General features: G+C 49.6%; 1 protein-coding gene and 1 pseudogene across 1 annotated transcript in view; one reads left to right on the top strand and one right to left on the bottom strand.

The window, feature by feature from the left end:
* Nucleotides 1–18,746, top strand: part of LIFR (LIF receptor subunit alpha) — a 69,492-nt gene that overhangs the window by 15,519 nt on the left and 35,227 nt on the right. Inside the window, exons 2-4 of the mRNA XM_036308241.1 lie at nt 8,814–8,974; nt 10,845–10,959; nt 14,866–15,008. Coding sequence (XP_036164134.1) covers nt 8,836–8,974; nt 10,845–10,959; nt 14,866–15,008 — 397 coding nt within the window. The 5' untranslated portion in view covers nt 8,814–8,835. The remainder of the gene's footprint in view (nt 1–8,813; nt 8,975–10,844; nt 10,960–14,865; nt 15,009–18,746) is intronic.
* LOC118657265 lies at nt 9,691–9,771 on the bottom strand (annotated as a pseudogene).

Genomic DNA, 18,746 nt, shown 5'->3' with positions numbered 1-18,746 from the left:
GGGGGACATCCCCAGAGGAGTTCCTTAGATGCCCTGGTTTGAGGGGAGCCCCGAGACCAGCAGCAGTGTGGAGCGTTAGGGGAGCTGCAGTTGGCCCTCTGTGGTGTGGAGCGAGGGGGTGGTGGTCACAGGAAGGGCCCTGTCTGCAGGCGGAGCAGGAGCTGAGGTGTGGAGAGTGGGGGCCTGGGATGCGCCCACAGTGATGTGCTCCTGTGTTTTGATGTGTGAGGCTGATCATGAGCTGGCTCTCGGATAGACAGGGAAGTCCTCCCTGGGGTGAAGACGGCCAAACTGGTGTAAGGGCCCTGAGAATCACAAGTCTGGACGGCAGGGTAAAAAGTTCCCGGGAAATGCAGGAAACTGTAAAAACGACAGGAACGTTCTATCTGAATTGCAGACCCAGAAGTAACTGCGGTGCTTTCGGCAGAATTCACTAAGAGGTATTCTTCTCACAGAGCAGAGTTCAGGTTCAGTTACCCGCCTGCACGCAGTGCACACGGACACAGACCATGGGAACCGTGAGCCGCTGAGCTGTCCGGCTGGGATTCCCACACTTCCTGGGTTCTCAGGCCCTTAGCGTTGCAGTAACGTTTTCACGGTGCCCCCAGGTCAAAAGCAATACCTAACGCAGTGGTTCTCAACCTTCCTAATGCCGCGACCCTTTATTTATTTATTTATTTAAAATATATTTTATTGATTTTTTACAGAGAGGAAGGGAGAGGGATAGAGAGTTAGAAACATCGATGAGAGAGAAACATCCATCAGCTGCCTCCTGCACACCTCCTACTGGGGATGTGCCCGCAACCAAGGTACATGCCCTTGACTGGAATCGAACCTGGGACCCTTGAGTCCGCAGACGGATGCTCCATCCACTGAGCCAAACCAGTCAGGGCATGCGGAGACCCTTTAATACAGTTCCTCATGTTGTGGTGACCCCCAGTTTCATTGTTACAAATTGAACATAATTAAAGCATAGTGATTCATCACAAAAACAATTATGTAATTATATATGTGTTTTCCGATGGTCTTAGGCGACCCCTCTGAAAGGGTCGTTCGACCCCCAAAGGGGTCGCGACCCACAGGTTGAGAACCGCTGATACGGGTCCTTTTATGAAGTAGTTAGGGCCACACAGCTTACTAACTATGTATAACCTGACACAGTCATAGCAGTTTAAAAAAACAATGCATATCAATTTAAGGGGGAAATATTTTTCTTTCATTCGTAAACAGCCACACATATGAACCTGTTAGGGACTGCATAGCTTCCCAAACTTTGGCACCAGACTGGACACCTCCACCCTCATTTTCATTTCTCTTTTTTTAAATTTTTTATGTATTGATTTTAGAGAGAGAGGGTTGTGAGAGAGAGAGATTTGTCGTTCCACTTTTTTATGCATTCATTGGTTGATTCTTAGAAGTGCCCTGACCAGCCTGCAACCTTGGTGTGTTGGGATGACCCTCTAACCATCTGAGCTCCCTGGCCAGGGCTCATACCCATTCCTGCATTGAGTTCTGGATGGTGCATGTGTTTTATCACAGCGACTCTCCCCTTCATAAAGACATGACGCCATCGAAAGGCCTGCAGCATGGCCTCGGAGGGACACTGAGCTGTCTGGAGCTGATGGTTCTGACAGTGTTGAACAGATATCACTTTCTTTGCTTTGAAAATGTAAAATATACCGTAATATCCCGTTCATTTGCTTCTGTGCCTGGGGGCGCCTTGGTGCAGGGTCCGGGAACCACAGCCCCGACTTATGCTCCAAGTGTCGGGTTAGCTGAAGCCCAACAATCAAAAGCCTAGAGTGTGGACATGTATTCCTTTGTGTCTGGCATTCACTCATCCATCTGCCAGCTTAGCATTTTCAATGTCTGCTCAGTGCCGGGTGCTGGGGCTTGGACCCCGGGGGCTGACGTTGAGCAGTGAACTCCCCCCAGGGAGCTGGCAGGCTGTTGGAGGATTACAAACTCGGGAAGGGATGCCTCCGGGCAGGGCCAGTACACTGAGGGTGAGGAGCGGGTAGTACATGTTTTTGACTTTGCAGGCCTTGCAGTCTTTGTAGAAGCCACTCAACCCTAACGCTGCGGTGTCAAGTAGCCGGGGGCCTTGCACAAACCATGGGCGTGGCTGCGTTCTAGCGAAACTGCTTACAGAAGCGCAGATGGATGAGTCTGGCTCCTGGCCCCAGTTGGTGGAGCCCCCGCAGTGGGGTGTGAAGTGTGGAAGCAGAGGAAGGGGCAGCTGGCCTCCTGGGGAATGCCGAACGCCTGGCACAGGTGTGAGCTCTCCCACCTCCTGCCTGGGGGTCCCCAGGTGAATTGAGGACGGTGGCAGAAAGGAGTGGAGAGGGAATTCTAATCAGAAGGCAAAATGTGTGCGAAAACGGAGTCATGAAGGAATCCCGCAGCTTGGGAACAGTATCAGGTTTAGTATCTGGAATGAGATTGGGGGTGGGGAAGGGAGACACAGGGCTACAGGGCCACTTCTCAGGGTGAAAACTCCAGTTTCATGGATCATTTCTCCTTTATTTTTTTGGTTAATCCTCCTCACCCGAGGATATTTTTCCATTGATTTTTAGAGAGAGTGGAAGAGGGGAGCAACAGAGAGAAACATCGATGTGAGAGACACATCAGTTGGTTGCCTCCTGCACACGCCCCAACCAGGGCCAAAAATCGAGCCTGCAACCGAGGTATGTGCCCTTGACCGGAATTGAACCCGGGCCGATGCTCTTCCAGCGGTTCTCAACCTGTGGGTCGCGACCCCTTTGGCGGTCGAACGACCCTTTCACAGGGGTCGCCTAAGACCATCCTGCATTTCAGATATTTACATTACGATTCATAACAGTAGCAACATGACAGTTATGAAGTAGCAACGAAAATAATGTTATGGTTGGGTCACAACATGAGGAACTGTATTTAAAGGGCCAGAAGGTTGAGAACCACTGCTCTCTTCACTGAGCCAGATCAGCCAGGGCCCATTTCTCATTTTTGTTTTCTACCTCATTGTCGGGGGTGAATCACATCCTGTAGTAGCCTTTCCAGAGAATGGGTTCCTGGCCGGCGGCTGCCACCTTCAGAGACTCGGCGGGCAGCTGGGTGTGCACCTGCCTGTGCAGTTCGGTCCCTTCCCTGCTCTGTAGGCATTTGCATTGTTCGCCTGCTGGTACAGCAAGAGACGGCTATCCTAATTTTGAAGATTAGCTCCTGGAATTCTGTAAAAACTTGTTCTCCTCTGCAAATTCTGACCGTGTCGTGACCAGAAGGGAGCAGACAAGTTCACGGGTCCTTTTCCTGGAAAGACACCTGAAGGCTCTGTCCACCTGTTGATCAGCCTCAGATAAGTCTGTTTGGAAGTTTTGCCCGGTAGAGAAACGCGATCTGTTACAGACATAGTACCGCATCGCCCACATCAGCGGCCGCCAAGCTTCGGACCTCGCTGCCCGCAGTGCTCCCGGACCACGGCTGGCGACCGCTGCCTCAATGACTGGCTCAGGATGTTCTCTGTTGGGGGGGTGACAAAGGAAAGTGCTCATCGTCCTGCCTGTTTGCAGTTACGCGGGCGTCGGGGGCACCGCCCTCGATGCTTCTGTTCCCTAGAGCCCCATCCTGATGCCCCCTGACCTCCCCGGCGTGGTCTGATCAGTCGCTCTGGTGGCGCCGGCCTGTGCCAGGCGTGTGTCCGCCCGCGTGTGGCCCAGCAGGAGTGCAACGCTGCAGCCTCCCTTTGGAAGTCTCCCGTGTGGCCTGAGCAGAGCTGGCCTCTGCTGCCCTGCCTGAGGCCGCGGCGGGAGGTTAGGGGATTTGCCCTCAGTCTCACCGCTAGTTAGTGATGGAGCCGGTTAGTGATGGAACCAGGGTGACATCTGAGTCCGCAGTGCCTGGCCTGGGCGGGCCTCAGTGCCTCCACCCCCTGCCCTTGCCACTTCGTGGGACACCCTTTTTTTTTAGGACGACTGGGAATTTGTAGTGAGGGGCTGTCTCACTTCAAGGTCATGCTCAGCCAGCCAGTGAATATGGTGTGTGGTTATTTTTGTCTCCTTCATTCAGTTATTACCATACAGACCATGTAATTCTATTACATTAGCAACTTGCATTTTAGACGTTCCGTGAGTACATTTCCATTCTGATAAGTCATTTTGATGACACTGGACGACTAGAAAGTGGTTCATCCTGAGAATCATTGGACACTGTACCCGCGTGTGGTCGGCCTCGTGTATGTTTGGGTTCTGGTTGTTTAAGCTGTTGGGGACCCGTCCTCGGTTTTGAACAGCGCTCAGCAGCCACGCGGGCCTGTCCGTGTCCTTCCTCTAAGGCAGCGGTTCTCAACCTGTGGGTCGCGACCCCTTTGGCGGGCGAACGACCCTTTCACAGGGGTCGCCTAAAACCATCCTGCATATCAGATATTTACATTACGATTCATAACAGTAGCAACATTACAGTTATGAAGTAGCAACGAAAATAATGTTATGGTTGGGTCACAACATGAGGAACTGTATTTAAAGGGCCAGAAGGTTGAGAACCACTGCACTAAGGAGAATGTTTTCTGGATTCTTCTCTCAGGCTCTGGATTCTCCTGTCAGGCTCTGGATTCTCCTATCAGGCTCTGGATCAGGGGTGGGCAAACTTTTTGACTCGAGGGCCACAATGGGTTCTTAAACTGGACCGGAGGGCCGGAACAAAAGCATGGATGGAGTGTTTGTGTGAACTAATATAAATTCAAAGTAAACATCATTACATAAAAGGGTACGGTCTTTTTTTTTTTAGTTTTATTCATTTCAAACGGGCCGGATCCGGCCCGCGGGCCGTAGTTTGCCCACGACTGCTCTGGATTCTCCTATCAGGCTCTGGATTCTCCTATCAGGCTCCGGATTCTCCTATCAGGCTCTGGATTCTCCTGTCAGGCTCCGGATTCTCCTGTCAGGCTCCGGATTCTCCTATCAGGCTCTGGATTCTCCTATCAGGCTCTGGATTCTCCTATCAGGCTCTGGATTCTCCTATCAGGCTCCGGATTCTCCTATCAGGCTCCGGATTCTCCTGTCAGGCTCCGGATTCTCCTGTCAGGCTCCGGATTCTCCTGTCAGGCTCCGGATTCTCCTATCAGGCTCTGGATTCTCCTGTCAGGCTCTGGATTCTCCTATCAGGCTCCGGATTCTCCTGTCAGGCTCTGGATTCTCCTATCAGGCTCTGGATCAGGGGTGGGCAAACTTTTTGACTCGAGGGCCACAATGGGTTCTTAAACTGGACCGGAGGGCCGGAACAAAAGCATGGATGGAGTGTTTGTGTGAACTAATATAAATTCAAAGTAAACATCATTACATAAAAGGGTACGGTCTTTTTTTTTTTAGTTTTATTCATTTCAAACGGGCCGGATCCGGCCCGCGGGCCGTAGTTTGCCCACGACTGCTCTGGATTCTCCTATCAGGCTCTGGATTCTCCTATCAGGCTCTGGATTCTCCTATCAGGCTCCGGATTCTCCTATCAGGCTCCGGATTCTCCTGTCAGGCTCTGGATTCTCCTATCAGGCTCTGGATTCTCCTATCAGGCTCCGGATTCTCCTATCAGGCTCCGGATTCTCCTGTCAGGCTCCGGATTCTCCTGTCAGGCTCCGGATTCTCCTGTCAGGCTCCGGATTCTCCTATCAGGCTCCGGATTCTCCTGTCAGGCTCTGGATTCTCCTATCAGGCTCTGGATTCTCCTATCAGGCTCCGGATTCTCCTATCAGGCTCCGGATTCTCCTGTCAGGCTCTGGTGATTTAGATGTTGGATTTCCTTTCCTTTATCAAGTCCCTGTATCTATCTCCTGTGACATTTTCTATTTCTGTCTTTTGTTTTGTTTCCTCCGAAAGATTGCTCAATGTTTTTATCTGTCTTTGAAAAAATTTTAATATTAAGCAATGTCTTCAACTTGTAAGAGCTATTTTTATTTCTGATTACTCCTTTTTCATTGCATCCTCTTTTTTTTTTTTTTTTGAACTTTCTGAAGTCTCCCTGTGCAGAAGACAGTTTATTCTTTGCATTTCTTTTTTATTGAATTTACTGGAGTGACATTGGTTTGCAAAACCGCACAGGTTTCAAGCGCACGACTCAGTAAAACATCACCGCACAGTGCGTCCTGCGCCCGGGGCCCCAGGCAAAGGCTCTTAGTTTTTTGCGTTGTTTTTTTTTTGTTAATTCTCACCTGAGGATATTTTTTCCATTGATTTTTAAAGAGAGTGGAAGGGAGAGGGAGAGACTAAGAGAGAGAAACATTGATGTGAGAGAGAGAGACATCGAGTGGCTGCCTCTCACTCGCACCCAGACCAGGGCCAGGGATTGAGCCTGCAACCGAAGTACGTGCCCTTGTCTGGACTCAAACCCGGGACCCTTCCATCGGTGGACCCTTCCGTCGGTGGGCCAGCACTGTCACTGAGTCAGACAGGCCAGGGCAAGACTCTTGTTTTTATGGCTGGGCCATGTTTGCTGTGAGAATGCTGTTTAGAGGTGGCGGTCTGTCGTCTTTTTCCTTTTAGTTTTTCCACGTTCTCCCAGCTTTCTCTGGGGGTAATTTTTATTTGCCTTTTCATTGTTCAGTTTATCCTTAATTTCTCTTTAATGTCGTCTGCTTTACCTATACAGGGTGGGGCGAAAGTAGGTGGTGTATAGTTGTGAGGATGTGACACAGTTTATATTCTTGTATTGTCATTAATTAATTTTTACAGTGTTTATTTGTATTCGTCTTCTGTAAACCTGCCTTGCCCACCCCTGTATGTTTTGGGATCCTCGGCGGTCTGTGCCAGTATAAAAGTGAGGCGACATTAGGTCTAACAAGGAGTTTTCCGTACGTTGGAGGACGTGTCGGCTGGCAGTCTTCATTCCACGAGAGTGGACGGGAACGTGTACCCTGAGGACTGCCTCAGCGTCCGATGTGGGCAGCTTCCCTCTTTGGCGCCCGTGACTTTGTTAGCTGCTCTGGGTCCTCGGCTGTTCTTTGTGTCTGTAGGGGGAATGCCGCTGTGGTGTGGGGAGTGGGAGCACATCAGAGTGGACTTCTGTGAACAGACCTTCAAATCCCTTCAGTTCAGCCCCAGACGTCACTGCCTCCTCCTTCGTGCACCCCGAGAGGGTTCACATGGCACCCACCTCCACCGTCACTTCTTATGGGGGCCTCCCTGTACCTCCCACAACACACAGAAGGCGCTTATAGGACCTACTATCTGCTTGGCACTCTTCCAAGTGCATTTTAGATATTTTCTCATTTAATCCTCACAACAGACTCATGGGGAAAATACAGTTATCAGCCCACTTCACAGATGAGGAAACTGAGGCCCAGAGAGGTCGAGATCACACAGTAGGTGGCGAAGCTGAGGTTCAGACCGCATCTGTTTGTGTTTTTTGTTTATTTCTTTTTTATTTTTTATCCGTGTTGTAAGCTGCACACTGTCCTCCCTGTAGTGTGTCGGTGAGACCCTCCATCCCTCAGCACCTGATGCCCCTCCACTCAGAACCCTGGCCCTCGCCTCTGACATGCTCAGCTGGACTCCGGTTCCCCTGCCTCTGCTCCCCCACCCCCCGAGTCTGTGCTCCACGCAGCAGCTGGAGGAATATTCTCAGATCAGGGTCTCCCCTGATTAAAGCACTCGGTGACTTCTCTCAACCCCGTTAAACCCCATACCCTTCCCTTGGCCATGACCAGCCCACGTCTCTTTGCGTCTCCCTGCTCTCGGCCCCTCTTCCTGGGAAGCTTGTCCTTGTCTTAGGGACCTGGTACTTGCCGATGCTCTGTCCCCTGATTGTCAGGGCACCTGCGATCAGTCAGATCTCACTCACGCTCGCGCACACATTGACCTACGCTAGTTTTCAAAGAGCAGAGCAGGATGGTAAAGCTCTTATTTGTTCAGGTGTGTGTCTTTCCGAACTGGAGTCTGAGGTCCTTGAGGGCAGTGGCCTTGTCTAGTTTGGTGATGTGCCCGGTGCCGGGAGGAGGACCTGGCCCTCGGGCTGCTGCCCTGGCCCCTCCCTGCCGCCCACCAGGGCAGTCACTGTTTTCAAGCAGCAAATTTTCAAGCGCGATGTGCTTACGTTCCATTATCAGTATTTTTGTCACATCTGCAAACCCCCTATCTTCTCCCATTTTTTTCTTTACTTTTTAAACTACTTAAATGTATATGAAATAGAAACTGTAAACCACAGTCCGTGGAAAACTGATATTGTCAAAAACAAGTGACTATAAAGGAGAATGTAAATGAATTAATTTGAAATGTCATTCCATGGATCACTTAAAATGGTTTGTCAGAGATTCAGTTTCATGCCCGGCTGTTCTGTACTCCGGTAGCATCAGAGTGGAGAGCAGCGTGCTCGGCCGTAGTCTTGAACTTGAAGGCCGTCATTTGAAGAGTGACCCTTTAATGCAGCGGCTCTCAACCTGTGGGTCGCGACCCCTTTGGGGGTCGAATGACCCTTTCACAGGGGTCGCCTAAGACCATCGGAAAACACATATATCATTACATATTATTTTTGTGATGAATCACTATGCTTTAATTATGTTCAATTTGTCACAATGAACCTGGGGGTCACCACCACATGAGGAACTGTATTAAAGGGCCGCGGCATTAGGAAGGCTGGGAACCGCTGCTCTAATGGATCTGCAGCAACAGCTGTGTCCGATCGCTAATGTCTCCTAAAGCCCAGCCGGCGGGGCCCGGTGTCTCCCGGGCCATTTCCGTGCCGGGTTTCAGGAGCTGTCCGTGTCCGCTTCCCGTGCCAGCGTGCGCATGCCCAGCGCGAGGCCGGTGTGGGGAGCCGCTGGAGCGCCGTGTGACATTCTCCTCCCCGTCCAGGGCCGACCACGCTGGACGGAGGATGGGCATGGCCTCGTGTTTAGGACGACCCACCCGGATGGCGGCCAGCGAAGGGATGAGGATGACGGCACATTTCCGGTGGTTCCTGTCCACGTTTATCCTTCTGTATTTAATGAATCAAGTAAATAGCCAGAAAAAAGGTAAGTGCCTTCGAGTCACAGAGCGAACTGACTGTGGTCTTGTGTCTTCATTGAAACCTTTAGGGCTTGGGTGGTTAAAATCCGTTTCTTTGTCATCTTCTTTCTACATACGTTTGGTTTCTTTTTAAAAAGCCCTTAAATATAGATCTAAGTATTCTTTCCCCATTTTAAAAGCTCAGGTATAAGTTACATTCAGTAAAATTCACCCTTTTGGGATCAAGTTCTGTGAATTTTGACAAATGCATACGGTTATGTGGCCACCAGCACAAGGTGCAGAACAGTCTCTCCAGAACTTTCCCAGGCTCCTCTGGGCCAGCCGCTCCCGTCCGCCCTCCAGCCACACTGACCGGCTTCTCTCTCTCCAGTGCCTTTCAGAATGTCCTATAAATGAAATCGAATACTGTATCTCTCTTTAACATGCTACTTGTTTTCGTTTTATTTAACTACCTTAAGAATGTTTGTTTAGATGTCACCTAATTTATTTCTATAAAACATTACCCCTCTGCCCCTGGGTTTAGTGTGGATGTTATTTCCATTTCCCCAAGATCACGATTAAATAACTTCATTATAACTACTGATAATTTCAAATGTGAGCGCTTATAATGTTTTTGTTTTCTTTTATACAAACAGCTTTATGATTTAGTGCTGTAGTAAATATCATGCCGACTCTATGTAAATACTAGAGAAAAAGACTTTTTCATAGGCACTTATATAGAACAGGGATTTTTTTCCAGCTGGGGTGCCGCAAGAATTTTTAAAATATGAACTATAGAAATGATCCCTGAAAGTATAGTCTTAATTTTTAAAATGTGACTATTTAGTCAGGGGCACTGACCTTTTTTCCCTTAGATTGTCAACTAAGAAAATGACAACAGCCAACACACGAGTCATTAGGTGTGAATTAATTAAAATTATACCTATTTTTTTGTCCTATTGGCAAAAAATATATTTTTTGGTGTGCCCCAGAATTTTAGTAATTAGCGTATGTGTGCCATGAGATGAAAAAGGTTGAAAATGGCTGATACAGAGAGTCTGAGGTAGAATACCTCTTTTATACTTTAATTGCTGTTCCCTCTCCCTCCCCCATCCCCCTCCCTCTCTCCTTTCCTTTTTCCCCCTTTCATCCTTTCTCTTTCCCTCCTTTTGTGCCCTCCTTTCTTCGCAGTTTCCTCTTAGAATGACAGTCTTCCATTGCATGGCGCTGACACGTTCCGTGACGTCATGTTATTTTATAGATGCAGTGAGCACTGTTAGATTGTGATCTTCCTGATGGCTACTTTGCAGTTGTTCAGGCCCACGTGAACTATATATTTCTCAGACACTTGTGTGAGCTCATTACCGTATAAATTTAATATGCTGCATAAAAATCTGGAGGTTGGTTACGGGGTTTCTATGTAGGTGGCAGTCTGGTAGCCAGCAGCGAGGCAGGAGTGGCTGGGAGTGTCTAGAGCCCTGTTTGTGGGAAAGACATAGCTCTTACCTAGAGTTATTTTTTCCTTTTTTTTTAGTAAATGAGGCTCTTGGAGATAAAAATTCTCCTAGGCCCCCGCTGGGTCCCACCACGGAGTCCACACGGGCGCTCCTGTTTTTGTCTTCGTTGCCTGGAAGTGGAATTTTTGATGGAAGCCTACCCCCTGAGTGGTTAGCGGTCGGCCCACTTTCATCAGGCTACTCTGGAGCTTTTTTAAGCCGGAGCTACAAAAAGAAATATAAAACCAGCCCCCTCCTGGGCCCGCAGGCTCATCTCAGCACAGAGCGTGGGCCCGCTGCAGACACACATGCTTGTACTTATTGAACGCAGCTTGGCTTGCTCTTTGCAGAGCAGCTCCATCTTTCAGCACGGTGTGTGTGTGTGGTTTCTCGTCTCCAGGCGGCCCCCGTGACGTGAAGTGTGTAACCAGCGACTTGCAAGCGTGGGACTGCTCTTGGAGAGCGCCCTCGGGAGCGGGCCGCGGTGCTCTTTACGACGTTTGCATCCAAAACGGGTAATGGAAATGCTTCGGTTCATTGGCAGCTCCCGCCTAAAAGTAAAGGTTCTCTCTTTAATTTTAGAGCATAACGCTTTTGTTCTGTACATTTTATGAAGGAAATTTGAAATCTGAGCTCTCTGTGTCCTACAAATGCTGACTCTTTCATCCGTCGGGAATAGGTGGCACACCGGGCCTGTGGGTGGGTGGTGGGTGCTGATCTCTCCGGGGAAGGTTCGCTGGTCTGTCCCAGGCCAGCGTCTGCCTATATCGGTGAGGCCAGTGGTTCCCAACATGGGGCACACGCCCCACAGGGGGGCAATTTGATTTTTAAGGGGGGGGCGATTAGAGCATGAGTGATTAACAGTTAATTTGTTGCATTGCTTATGGTCTTAGGGGCCTCCTATACAGTATATAAATATATATTGTGGCATTTATGCATTTCAGGTCTTTATATGTTTTGAAACTTTATTTTCTATTTTTTCATATGACTTCATATTATTTTTTTTTAAGAGTTTCTTAGTGATTTCTTCCTCAGTACTTCAACTATCCTTTCTTCCTTTCGTTTTTCTCTTTATGGACGCCATGTTCTTTGGAAGCTTGTTTAGACCAAGCTAATAGCCTTTTAGGCTTCCTCCACATGAATAGGTGTTCACTTTTTGAATAATAAGAATTATGTGTCACGGGGGGAGGGGCATCAGGATCTTAGAGGTGCTTAGGTGGGGCGTGACCAAACAACGGTTGGGAACCACTGCGTTAGGCTGAAGTTTGGGCTGTGCCTAACAGAAAACGTCAGTAATGGTGGCTTACCAGCTGGTCCTTTGCCCTCACGTGCAAGGTCTGGAGTGCGAGTTCAGGGCTGACCGGCTGTTTGTGGCCACGAGAGCCCCGGGTTCCTCTGTCCCCACTGCTCCGCCGTCCTCGGCATGTGGTCACGTGGTTCAGGATGAGGCCTGAGGAGCGGCTGTCATGTCTGCATCCCGTAAAGCGGGAGGAGAAGAGGATGCTCTTCCTTAGGGACACTTCCGAGAAGTGCCACTCACACCTGCGCTATGTCCCACGGGCAGAACCCGGGCAGACGGCTAAGCCGACAGGCACAAGGCTGGGCCCTGCTTTCCCCCAGCCGGGTGGCAGTGTGCCCAGATACACAGCGGGTTCATGTCAATAAGGAAAAAGGGGGAAGTAAACCTTAGGAGGCAGGTGGCAGGTTTTGTCACACCTCCTGACCCTCTCAGGTAAGCTGGAGAGGGCTAGACGCTCCGAAGGCCGGGCTGAGGCCTTTGGGCTGCCTGCGAGCCACAACATGCGCCTCCCCCATCCCATGGGATTGTCTAAATCGGGGGGTGGGGAACCTTTTTCCCGATAAGGGCTATTTAGATATTTATAACACCATTTGTGGGGCATGCAAAATTATCAAATTAAAAATTGGCATGCAATATTCAGTCAAACATTTAACTAACTCGTCCCTAATGCCTTGGCAGGGCCAGGCCCAATGGTTTCCGGGGACTCATATGGCCCTTGGGCAGGGTGCTCCCCATCTGTGGTCTCAGTGATTCCAGAGGATCCCACTGAGCAGCTCCAAGTCCCCGTTGGCTGACGGGCAGTCCTCATGTAAATGGACGTCAATGTGTATTTACAGACACTCGGGTTTTTTTCTCATTTGGAGGGCATTGAGGGGGTGTTGTCCCAAGAACTGGGGTAATTTATCAGTTTGGATGAGTTTGGTTGTGTTGCAGAAACAACCCTCACTTCTCATCTCTTTACTTCCTGCTGTGAAAATAAAGGATGCTTTGCCGCGGTGCCCTGTGCTGTCTTGGGTCCGCTGGTAGCTCTGCTCAGGCCCAGGCCCAGGCCCAGGGGCTGTGGTGACCCGGAAGCGGGGAGCACAGCTGGAGGGGCTTCCCACTTCCGCCAGGAAGGGGAAGTGATCATGTGACTTCACTGAGCGTTCCCTGCAGGCCCTGCTTGGAGGAGTGGGGAAGTGCAGTCCCACGGCGAGTGCAGAGGGGAGCCCTCCAGAGTGTGGGGAAGAGCCACGGGCCACAGGGAGAGGAAGTCGGTGTCGCCCCCAGGGGTTCGCGGGGGACAGACTGTGGGCTCAGTGCTGACGGGGTGTGTGGGGGGCCAGCGAGCACCGGCCCAGGAGGGTGGCGGCCGCTCCAGAGACGCTGCTCGGAGGAAGCGTGGTGGGAGAAGGAAGACTCCGTTTTCTCAGCAGAGAAGGACAAAAGGCCATTCCAGGTGGAAGGAGGATCGGGCTCAGTGCGTGCACGGATGACAGCACGATTCTGAGGACTCGGGTGGTTTTGATGCCCCGAGCCCAGAGGGTTCTGGGCTCCGCACAGGAGAGAGTTCCAGCCCCGAGGTTCAGTTCAGTGCAGGGAGTGCACTAGGGAAGCGGTGAGGCCGAGTGCCTCCTCCCAGCAGCGCAGCGCCTCTCCTGACCTGAGAGGCAGGGAGGCCTGTCTCCAGAGGTGGAGCTGGTGGTGGTGTACTTTCTATGGAAAATAGCCGGTGTGGGGAAAGAGAGTGGAAAAAGCACATTGGGGTTAACTTTAACCTTTACACGGTATATTGTGTGGTTTGTTTTTCTTTTCTGGTATGAATAAACCTTTGTGGTATGAGTAAGCTATTGATATCAATCTTATCTCATGACTGCTTAGCCAAGTTTTGTGCCTGGTGGCAGGTAGCAGGCTGGCAGGTAGCAGGGTAGCAGGGTAGCAGGTAGCAGGGTAGCGGGTAGCAGGTAGCAGGGTAGCGGGTAGCAGGTAGCAGGGTAGCGGGTAGCAGGGTAGCGGGTAGCAGGTAGCAGGGTAGCGGGTAGCGGGTAGCAGGTAGCAGGTAGCAGGGTAGCAGGTAGCAGGGTAGCAGGGTAGCAGGTAGCAGGGTAGCGGGTAGCAGGCTGGCAGGTAGCAGGGTAGCAGGTAGCAGGGGAGCAGGTAGCAGGGTAGCGGGTAGCAGGCTGGCAGGTAGCAGGGTAGCAGGTAGCAGGGGAGCAGGGAGCAGGTAGCAGGGTGGTGGGTAGTAGGGTAGCAGGGAGCAGGGAGCAGGTAGCAGAGTAGCAAGGTAGCGGGTAGCAGGCGCTGAGTCTAACATGGCTTCACTTGGGCCTGTTTGTTTACTTCTCGTGCCCCTTCCCTGTGTTAGCTGTGTGCTGCTGGCACCAAAAGAAGCCTCACCATGAGCTGAGAGGAGGGAGCCCAGCGTTTGAAGTCCTCAGGCCTGAGTGAATGATGTGAACAGGCCCCTGTTAGGTACTGGGGTGCAGGCAGGGGTGTGGACGCCACCAAGAGTCCCTTTGCTTGCGTTAACATTTTTCATGGGAAGTTAGAAATACATATGAATAACGGTAAAAGAATGGAAACGTGTTTCGTAAAGATACAAAGGGCCATGGAGCCACAGAGGAGACGGTCGCTTCTGTCAGAGAGGTAATGAGTGGGAAGTAGAAGCATTTTGAAGGCAGAGTTGCCCAGAAAGTTTGGTCAGTGAATCAGGAGCCAAGACAGAGGAGCAGACAAATCGAGGGTGTGTTTTTAGGGGTGACAAGTAGCCAGTTTCCTTTCTGTGGTCAGTGTCTGTTAGAAGAGAGGAGTTTTTAGGGAGGAGGGTGTGTGCAGTGGAAGGTAAGGCTGGAGAGGGAACTGGGGTCGGGTTTGAAGAGCATGCTGCAGTCCTGGTTCTTGAAGAAATCATCCATGCTTCCTCAACTTTCTGCTACAATCTGGTGATTTTTCTTACGCCCATATTGATGCACTTACCATTATACTCTCTTGTAGCATTCTTAAAATGCAGTGTAACCTGTCGTGTTTTTGTGTACAAAAGAGCATAAACTATTTTCCAGTGCATTTTGTGTTAATCAAGGTTTAATGGAACTTGTTCTATTAATTTTATCTGCTGATTAAAATTTGATTTCTTATATTGCAGGTCCCATTCTTCTTGTTATCAATTGGGGAAAACAAGTACTAAAATCCCACCTCTTAATCCTGGGCAATATGAAATAACGATAAGCCCTCTACATGACTTTGGAAGTTCTATAAGCAAATTCATACTAAATGAAAAAAATGTGTGTAAGTATTTGAAAAGAATGTGAACTTGGGAAATAACTCAGATTTCCCCATTGTTATCTAAATATAAACTGCATCCTATTCCATTGAATGGAGGGGAGGTACCATAATCACTTGAAATGATTGGTTGTTACCATTGAGATTTTTGTTTCCAGTTCTTCAATATTCTAACCAACGCTTTAAAGAGTATCTTTTGCACATGTATGTTTCCGACTTTGTATGGTGATTTCGTTAGGCTGAGTGTCTAGACTTGGGAATGCCGCATTGAAGGAAATCCCACTTTTTATGGCTTTTCAGATCCATTGCCAATCGTTCTCCCAAAGTTCGGAATCTCTTTGTATTCCCCAAAACGTCATCTTAGAGCGTGCCTGTCCTCCCACCTCCTGGCCAGGACTGGGTATTGTCCATCTTCGTTTTCCATTTCACTCTGATGGCCCCCAGATTAGAGCTCCGTTGTTTTTGCATTTCTGTGATGGTTACATTTTTTAATTATCAGTCATTTATGTATTTTTTGAACGATTTCTATCCTTGGTAAATTTTCTCATGCTGAAATTATTATGGTTGTTACTTCTGTCATATTTGTGACAAATATTTTTCCAAGTTTACAGTTTTAACTTTTGTGGTGTTTTTCACACCACGGGTTTTCGTCTTTATGTAAATAGAATTTCTTGCTATTTCTCTTTATGAGTTTTTGGTTTCGTTTTCATACCCGATGTAAGCCTTTTATTCATATGGAATTGCTTTGTCGTATTGTAGGGGGAATCTCAGTCTTTTTCCAGATTTTTAAAAATCCCCCAGGACTCTGTCTGCGAGCGCGTTTGTACTGTCTGATTCTGCAGTAGCTGCTCCGAGGTCCTGTCTGGGAAGCTGCTTGCAGATGACAGTGTCAGGAAGGGTTAGGAAGGCACATCAAGGGAGACTCTAGCTGACTTATTTGATTGATAGCTCAGTGCTTTTGCATATCGGGTAATCTCGTGATAGCATTTTAAATAATGGCTTGACTGTGATTCGAATATTAGATAACAGTATCCCAACACTAAGTATGACCATTACTACTGCTAAGATAGTACTGGTAAGAAATTGAAAGGCGCTCCAGCCAGTCTGGCTCAGTGGATAGAGCATCGGCCCATGGACTAAAGGGTCCTGGTTCGATTCCGGTCAAGGGCATGTACCTAGGTTGCAGGCTTGATTCCTGGCCCTGCTACAGGTTCATGCAGGAGGCAGCCAATCAGTGTATCTCTCTCACATCAATGTTTCTCTCTCTCTATCTCCCCCCACCCCCTCTTCTCTCTCTAAAAATCAATGGAAAAATATCCTCAGGTGATGATTAACAAAAATAAATAAATAAATTGAAAGGCAGATTAGATGAACAGGACAGAGGGAGGTGGATGCATCAGCAGGTCCCGGGGCACCTGCCGTGTGCAGGGGAAGTTGTGGGGTGGGTGGTGCCGAGCACTAAGGAGCTGGGTTCTTTGGCCATTTGCCACTAAATAAAACAAGAGAAATCAAGTTTTCCCCAGATCTTAAGATGCTTTTAAAAGTGTACATATTAGAGGCAAACAAGATATTTAACATATATGTATATACATGTAATAACTTTCTAATTGGCAAGGGCTAGGCACAACAGTAAGTCTTTTTAATGTCTAGGTTTCTTATAATAACCTGGTCATTTGGATCCGTCTGAGGCAGAATAAATACCGTGGAGCGTACGAAAGAGCTGGGAAGGCTCCCGACCTCGGGTGTCCCGCGGCAAAAAGAACAGGGAGGGTTGGGAGAAAAATGCTCCAGCTTTAAAAAATAAATGAACAAGATTGATGGAATTTCTTTCTTAGCTGGACGTTCCTAGTTTCTAGAAAGCTAGACATTGTTCTCAAGTATCTATTTCCAAGTATCATGGGAGCTCAGGGACCTTCCCAGGCATACCGTAGAGAAAGAAGTGAAGAAGTGTGTGTGTGTGTGTGTGTGTGTGTGTGTGTGTGTGTGTGTGTTTAATCCTTTCATTTATAATTGCTGCCTGTAGCTTGAAATACTGGGAATGACTTGTGTTTTGAAGAGTCGCCCACTGCTATTTAGGTAAAATGTAAGTTGTGTGGGCTTTTCAGGGAGGAAAGCACTTGAGTGGATGAATGTGGCCTTAGTAAAACACGCCCATGTTTCATAATTTTAAAGTCACTACCTCTTGCCGTCGCGAAGCGTTTGAAAGAACCGCCTTGCTAGAAGCCTGTGCTCTGGGTGGTCTCCCCTGCTCCCCCGCCCTCAGCACTAGGGCGCTTCTTTCTCTCCTCTGCCCCTTTCCTGGAAGCAGTGCCCCCTGAGCAGCAGGCCCCAGGGTCCTGAGATAGCTGAGGACCGTCGACGTTGCTGTGGGCGTGCTCTGTCTCCAAACATGTCACACAGACCCCCCCGGGCACGTGGCCAGCGGGTTGTGGTTAAACGGATACCACTATTCCTATGGACTTAGTTTTAAGTTCCAAGATGAATTAACGATATGGGTTTGCTCTGCCGTTTTCGTTACTTAGCACATTCGGCCACCCCCTTGCCGGGACTTCACGGGTCCTGGAGCTCCGTGGGGCAGCCAGGCGGATGGCCTGAGGCCTGGGAAGGCGTGTCTGTGTGTTTCTTGGAGCTTCCCCAGCCCTTCCTGTCACTGCGGAGGGAGCATGCAGGAAAGAACCCAACCCCGGGTTTCTGGCCCCTCAGACCAGAAAGCCCGCGTTTCGTGGAACGGAGCAGCACCTTCAGACCTTGTGTGTTCTCCGCGGATCCACGGAGTACTCAGGGATTTCCCCGCCCCATATAGAGAGGGGGACCTGAAGCTTTAGAAGGTTTCCTACTTTTCTCTCTCTCCACCTTTTGTAAAGCAGCCCCTGAGGCCTCTGCCCCACCTCCACCCCCCAACTTCTTTCTCAAACGTAGAGGGGCCCGCACCAGTGTTACTGGTCTGCTCTGTCTTCCGTGAGCTCTGCTTTGTTTGCCTGGATGGCATCCCATTTCTTTTTTTCTTTTTTTCTTTTTTTAAAATATATTTTATTGATTTTTTACAGAGAGGAAGGGAGAGGGATAGAGAGTTAGAAACATCAATGAGAGAGAAACATCGATCAGCTGCCTCCTGTACACCTCCCTACTGGGGATGTGCCCGCAACCAAGGTACATGCCCTTGACCGGAATCGAACCTGGGACCCTTCAGTCCGCAGGCCGACGCTCTATCCACTGAGCCACGCCGGCCAGGCAGCACCCCATTTCTTTCGGTCTCAGTGGCCCTGGATTTTCTCTGGTTTCCTTCTGCGTCTGTGTCCTTCCTGCAGGGTCTCTGGTCTGTTGCTGGGGGAACTGCCTGTCCATGGCCCCCAGGCGAGCTTTGGCTGTTCTGCGTCTGTGCGCACATTCATCTCCCCAGCTACACTCAGCAAAGTCCTCTCGCGTCGGGGACCACAGTCTCCCTCCGCTGTCTGCACACCCCTCCATTACGCCTCTTCTTCCCTGGAGACTCTGTCTGCCCCTACCCCCTCCGCAATCTCCTGCATTTCTTCAGGATGGTCCCTCCTTCCTTAGCCTTTCCTGCTTTTCTGGGCTAAGAACTTGAGGAGATCTCAGACGTTTGCCTTTCTCGTTATACTAACCCTCCATTTCTTTGGTCCAGTCATTTCTTCAAAATGCCCACCAGATTTTGCCCTGGCTTTTCCATATACGTATCATGATCCAAGCCTCATGGCTCTCGCCAGGTTCCTACTTGGTCACCTC

The sequence above is a fragment of the Myotis myotis genome, unplaced genomic scaffold, assembly GCF_014108235.1.
Source record: "Myotis myotis isolate mMyoMyo1 unplaced genomic scaffold, mMyoMyo1.p scaffold_m19_p_5, whole genome shotgun sequence".
In the NCBI taxonomy this organism is placed as follows: domain Eukaryota; kingdom Metazoa; phylum Chordata; class Mammalia; order Chiroptera; family Vespertilionidae; genus Myotis; species Myotis myotis.
The sequence above is the reverse complement of the archived record's forward strand: the minus strand, read 5'-3'. Positions and strand labels throughout refer to the sequence as shown.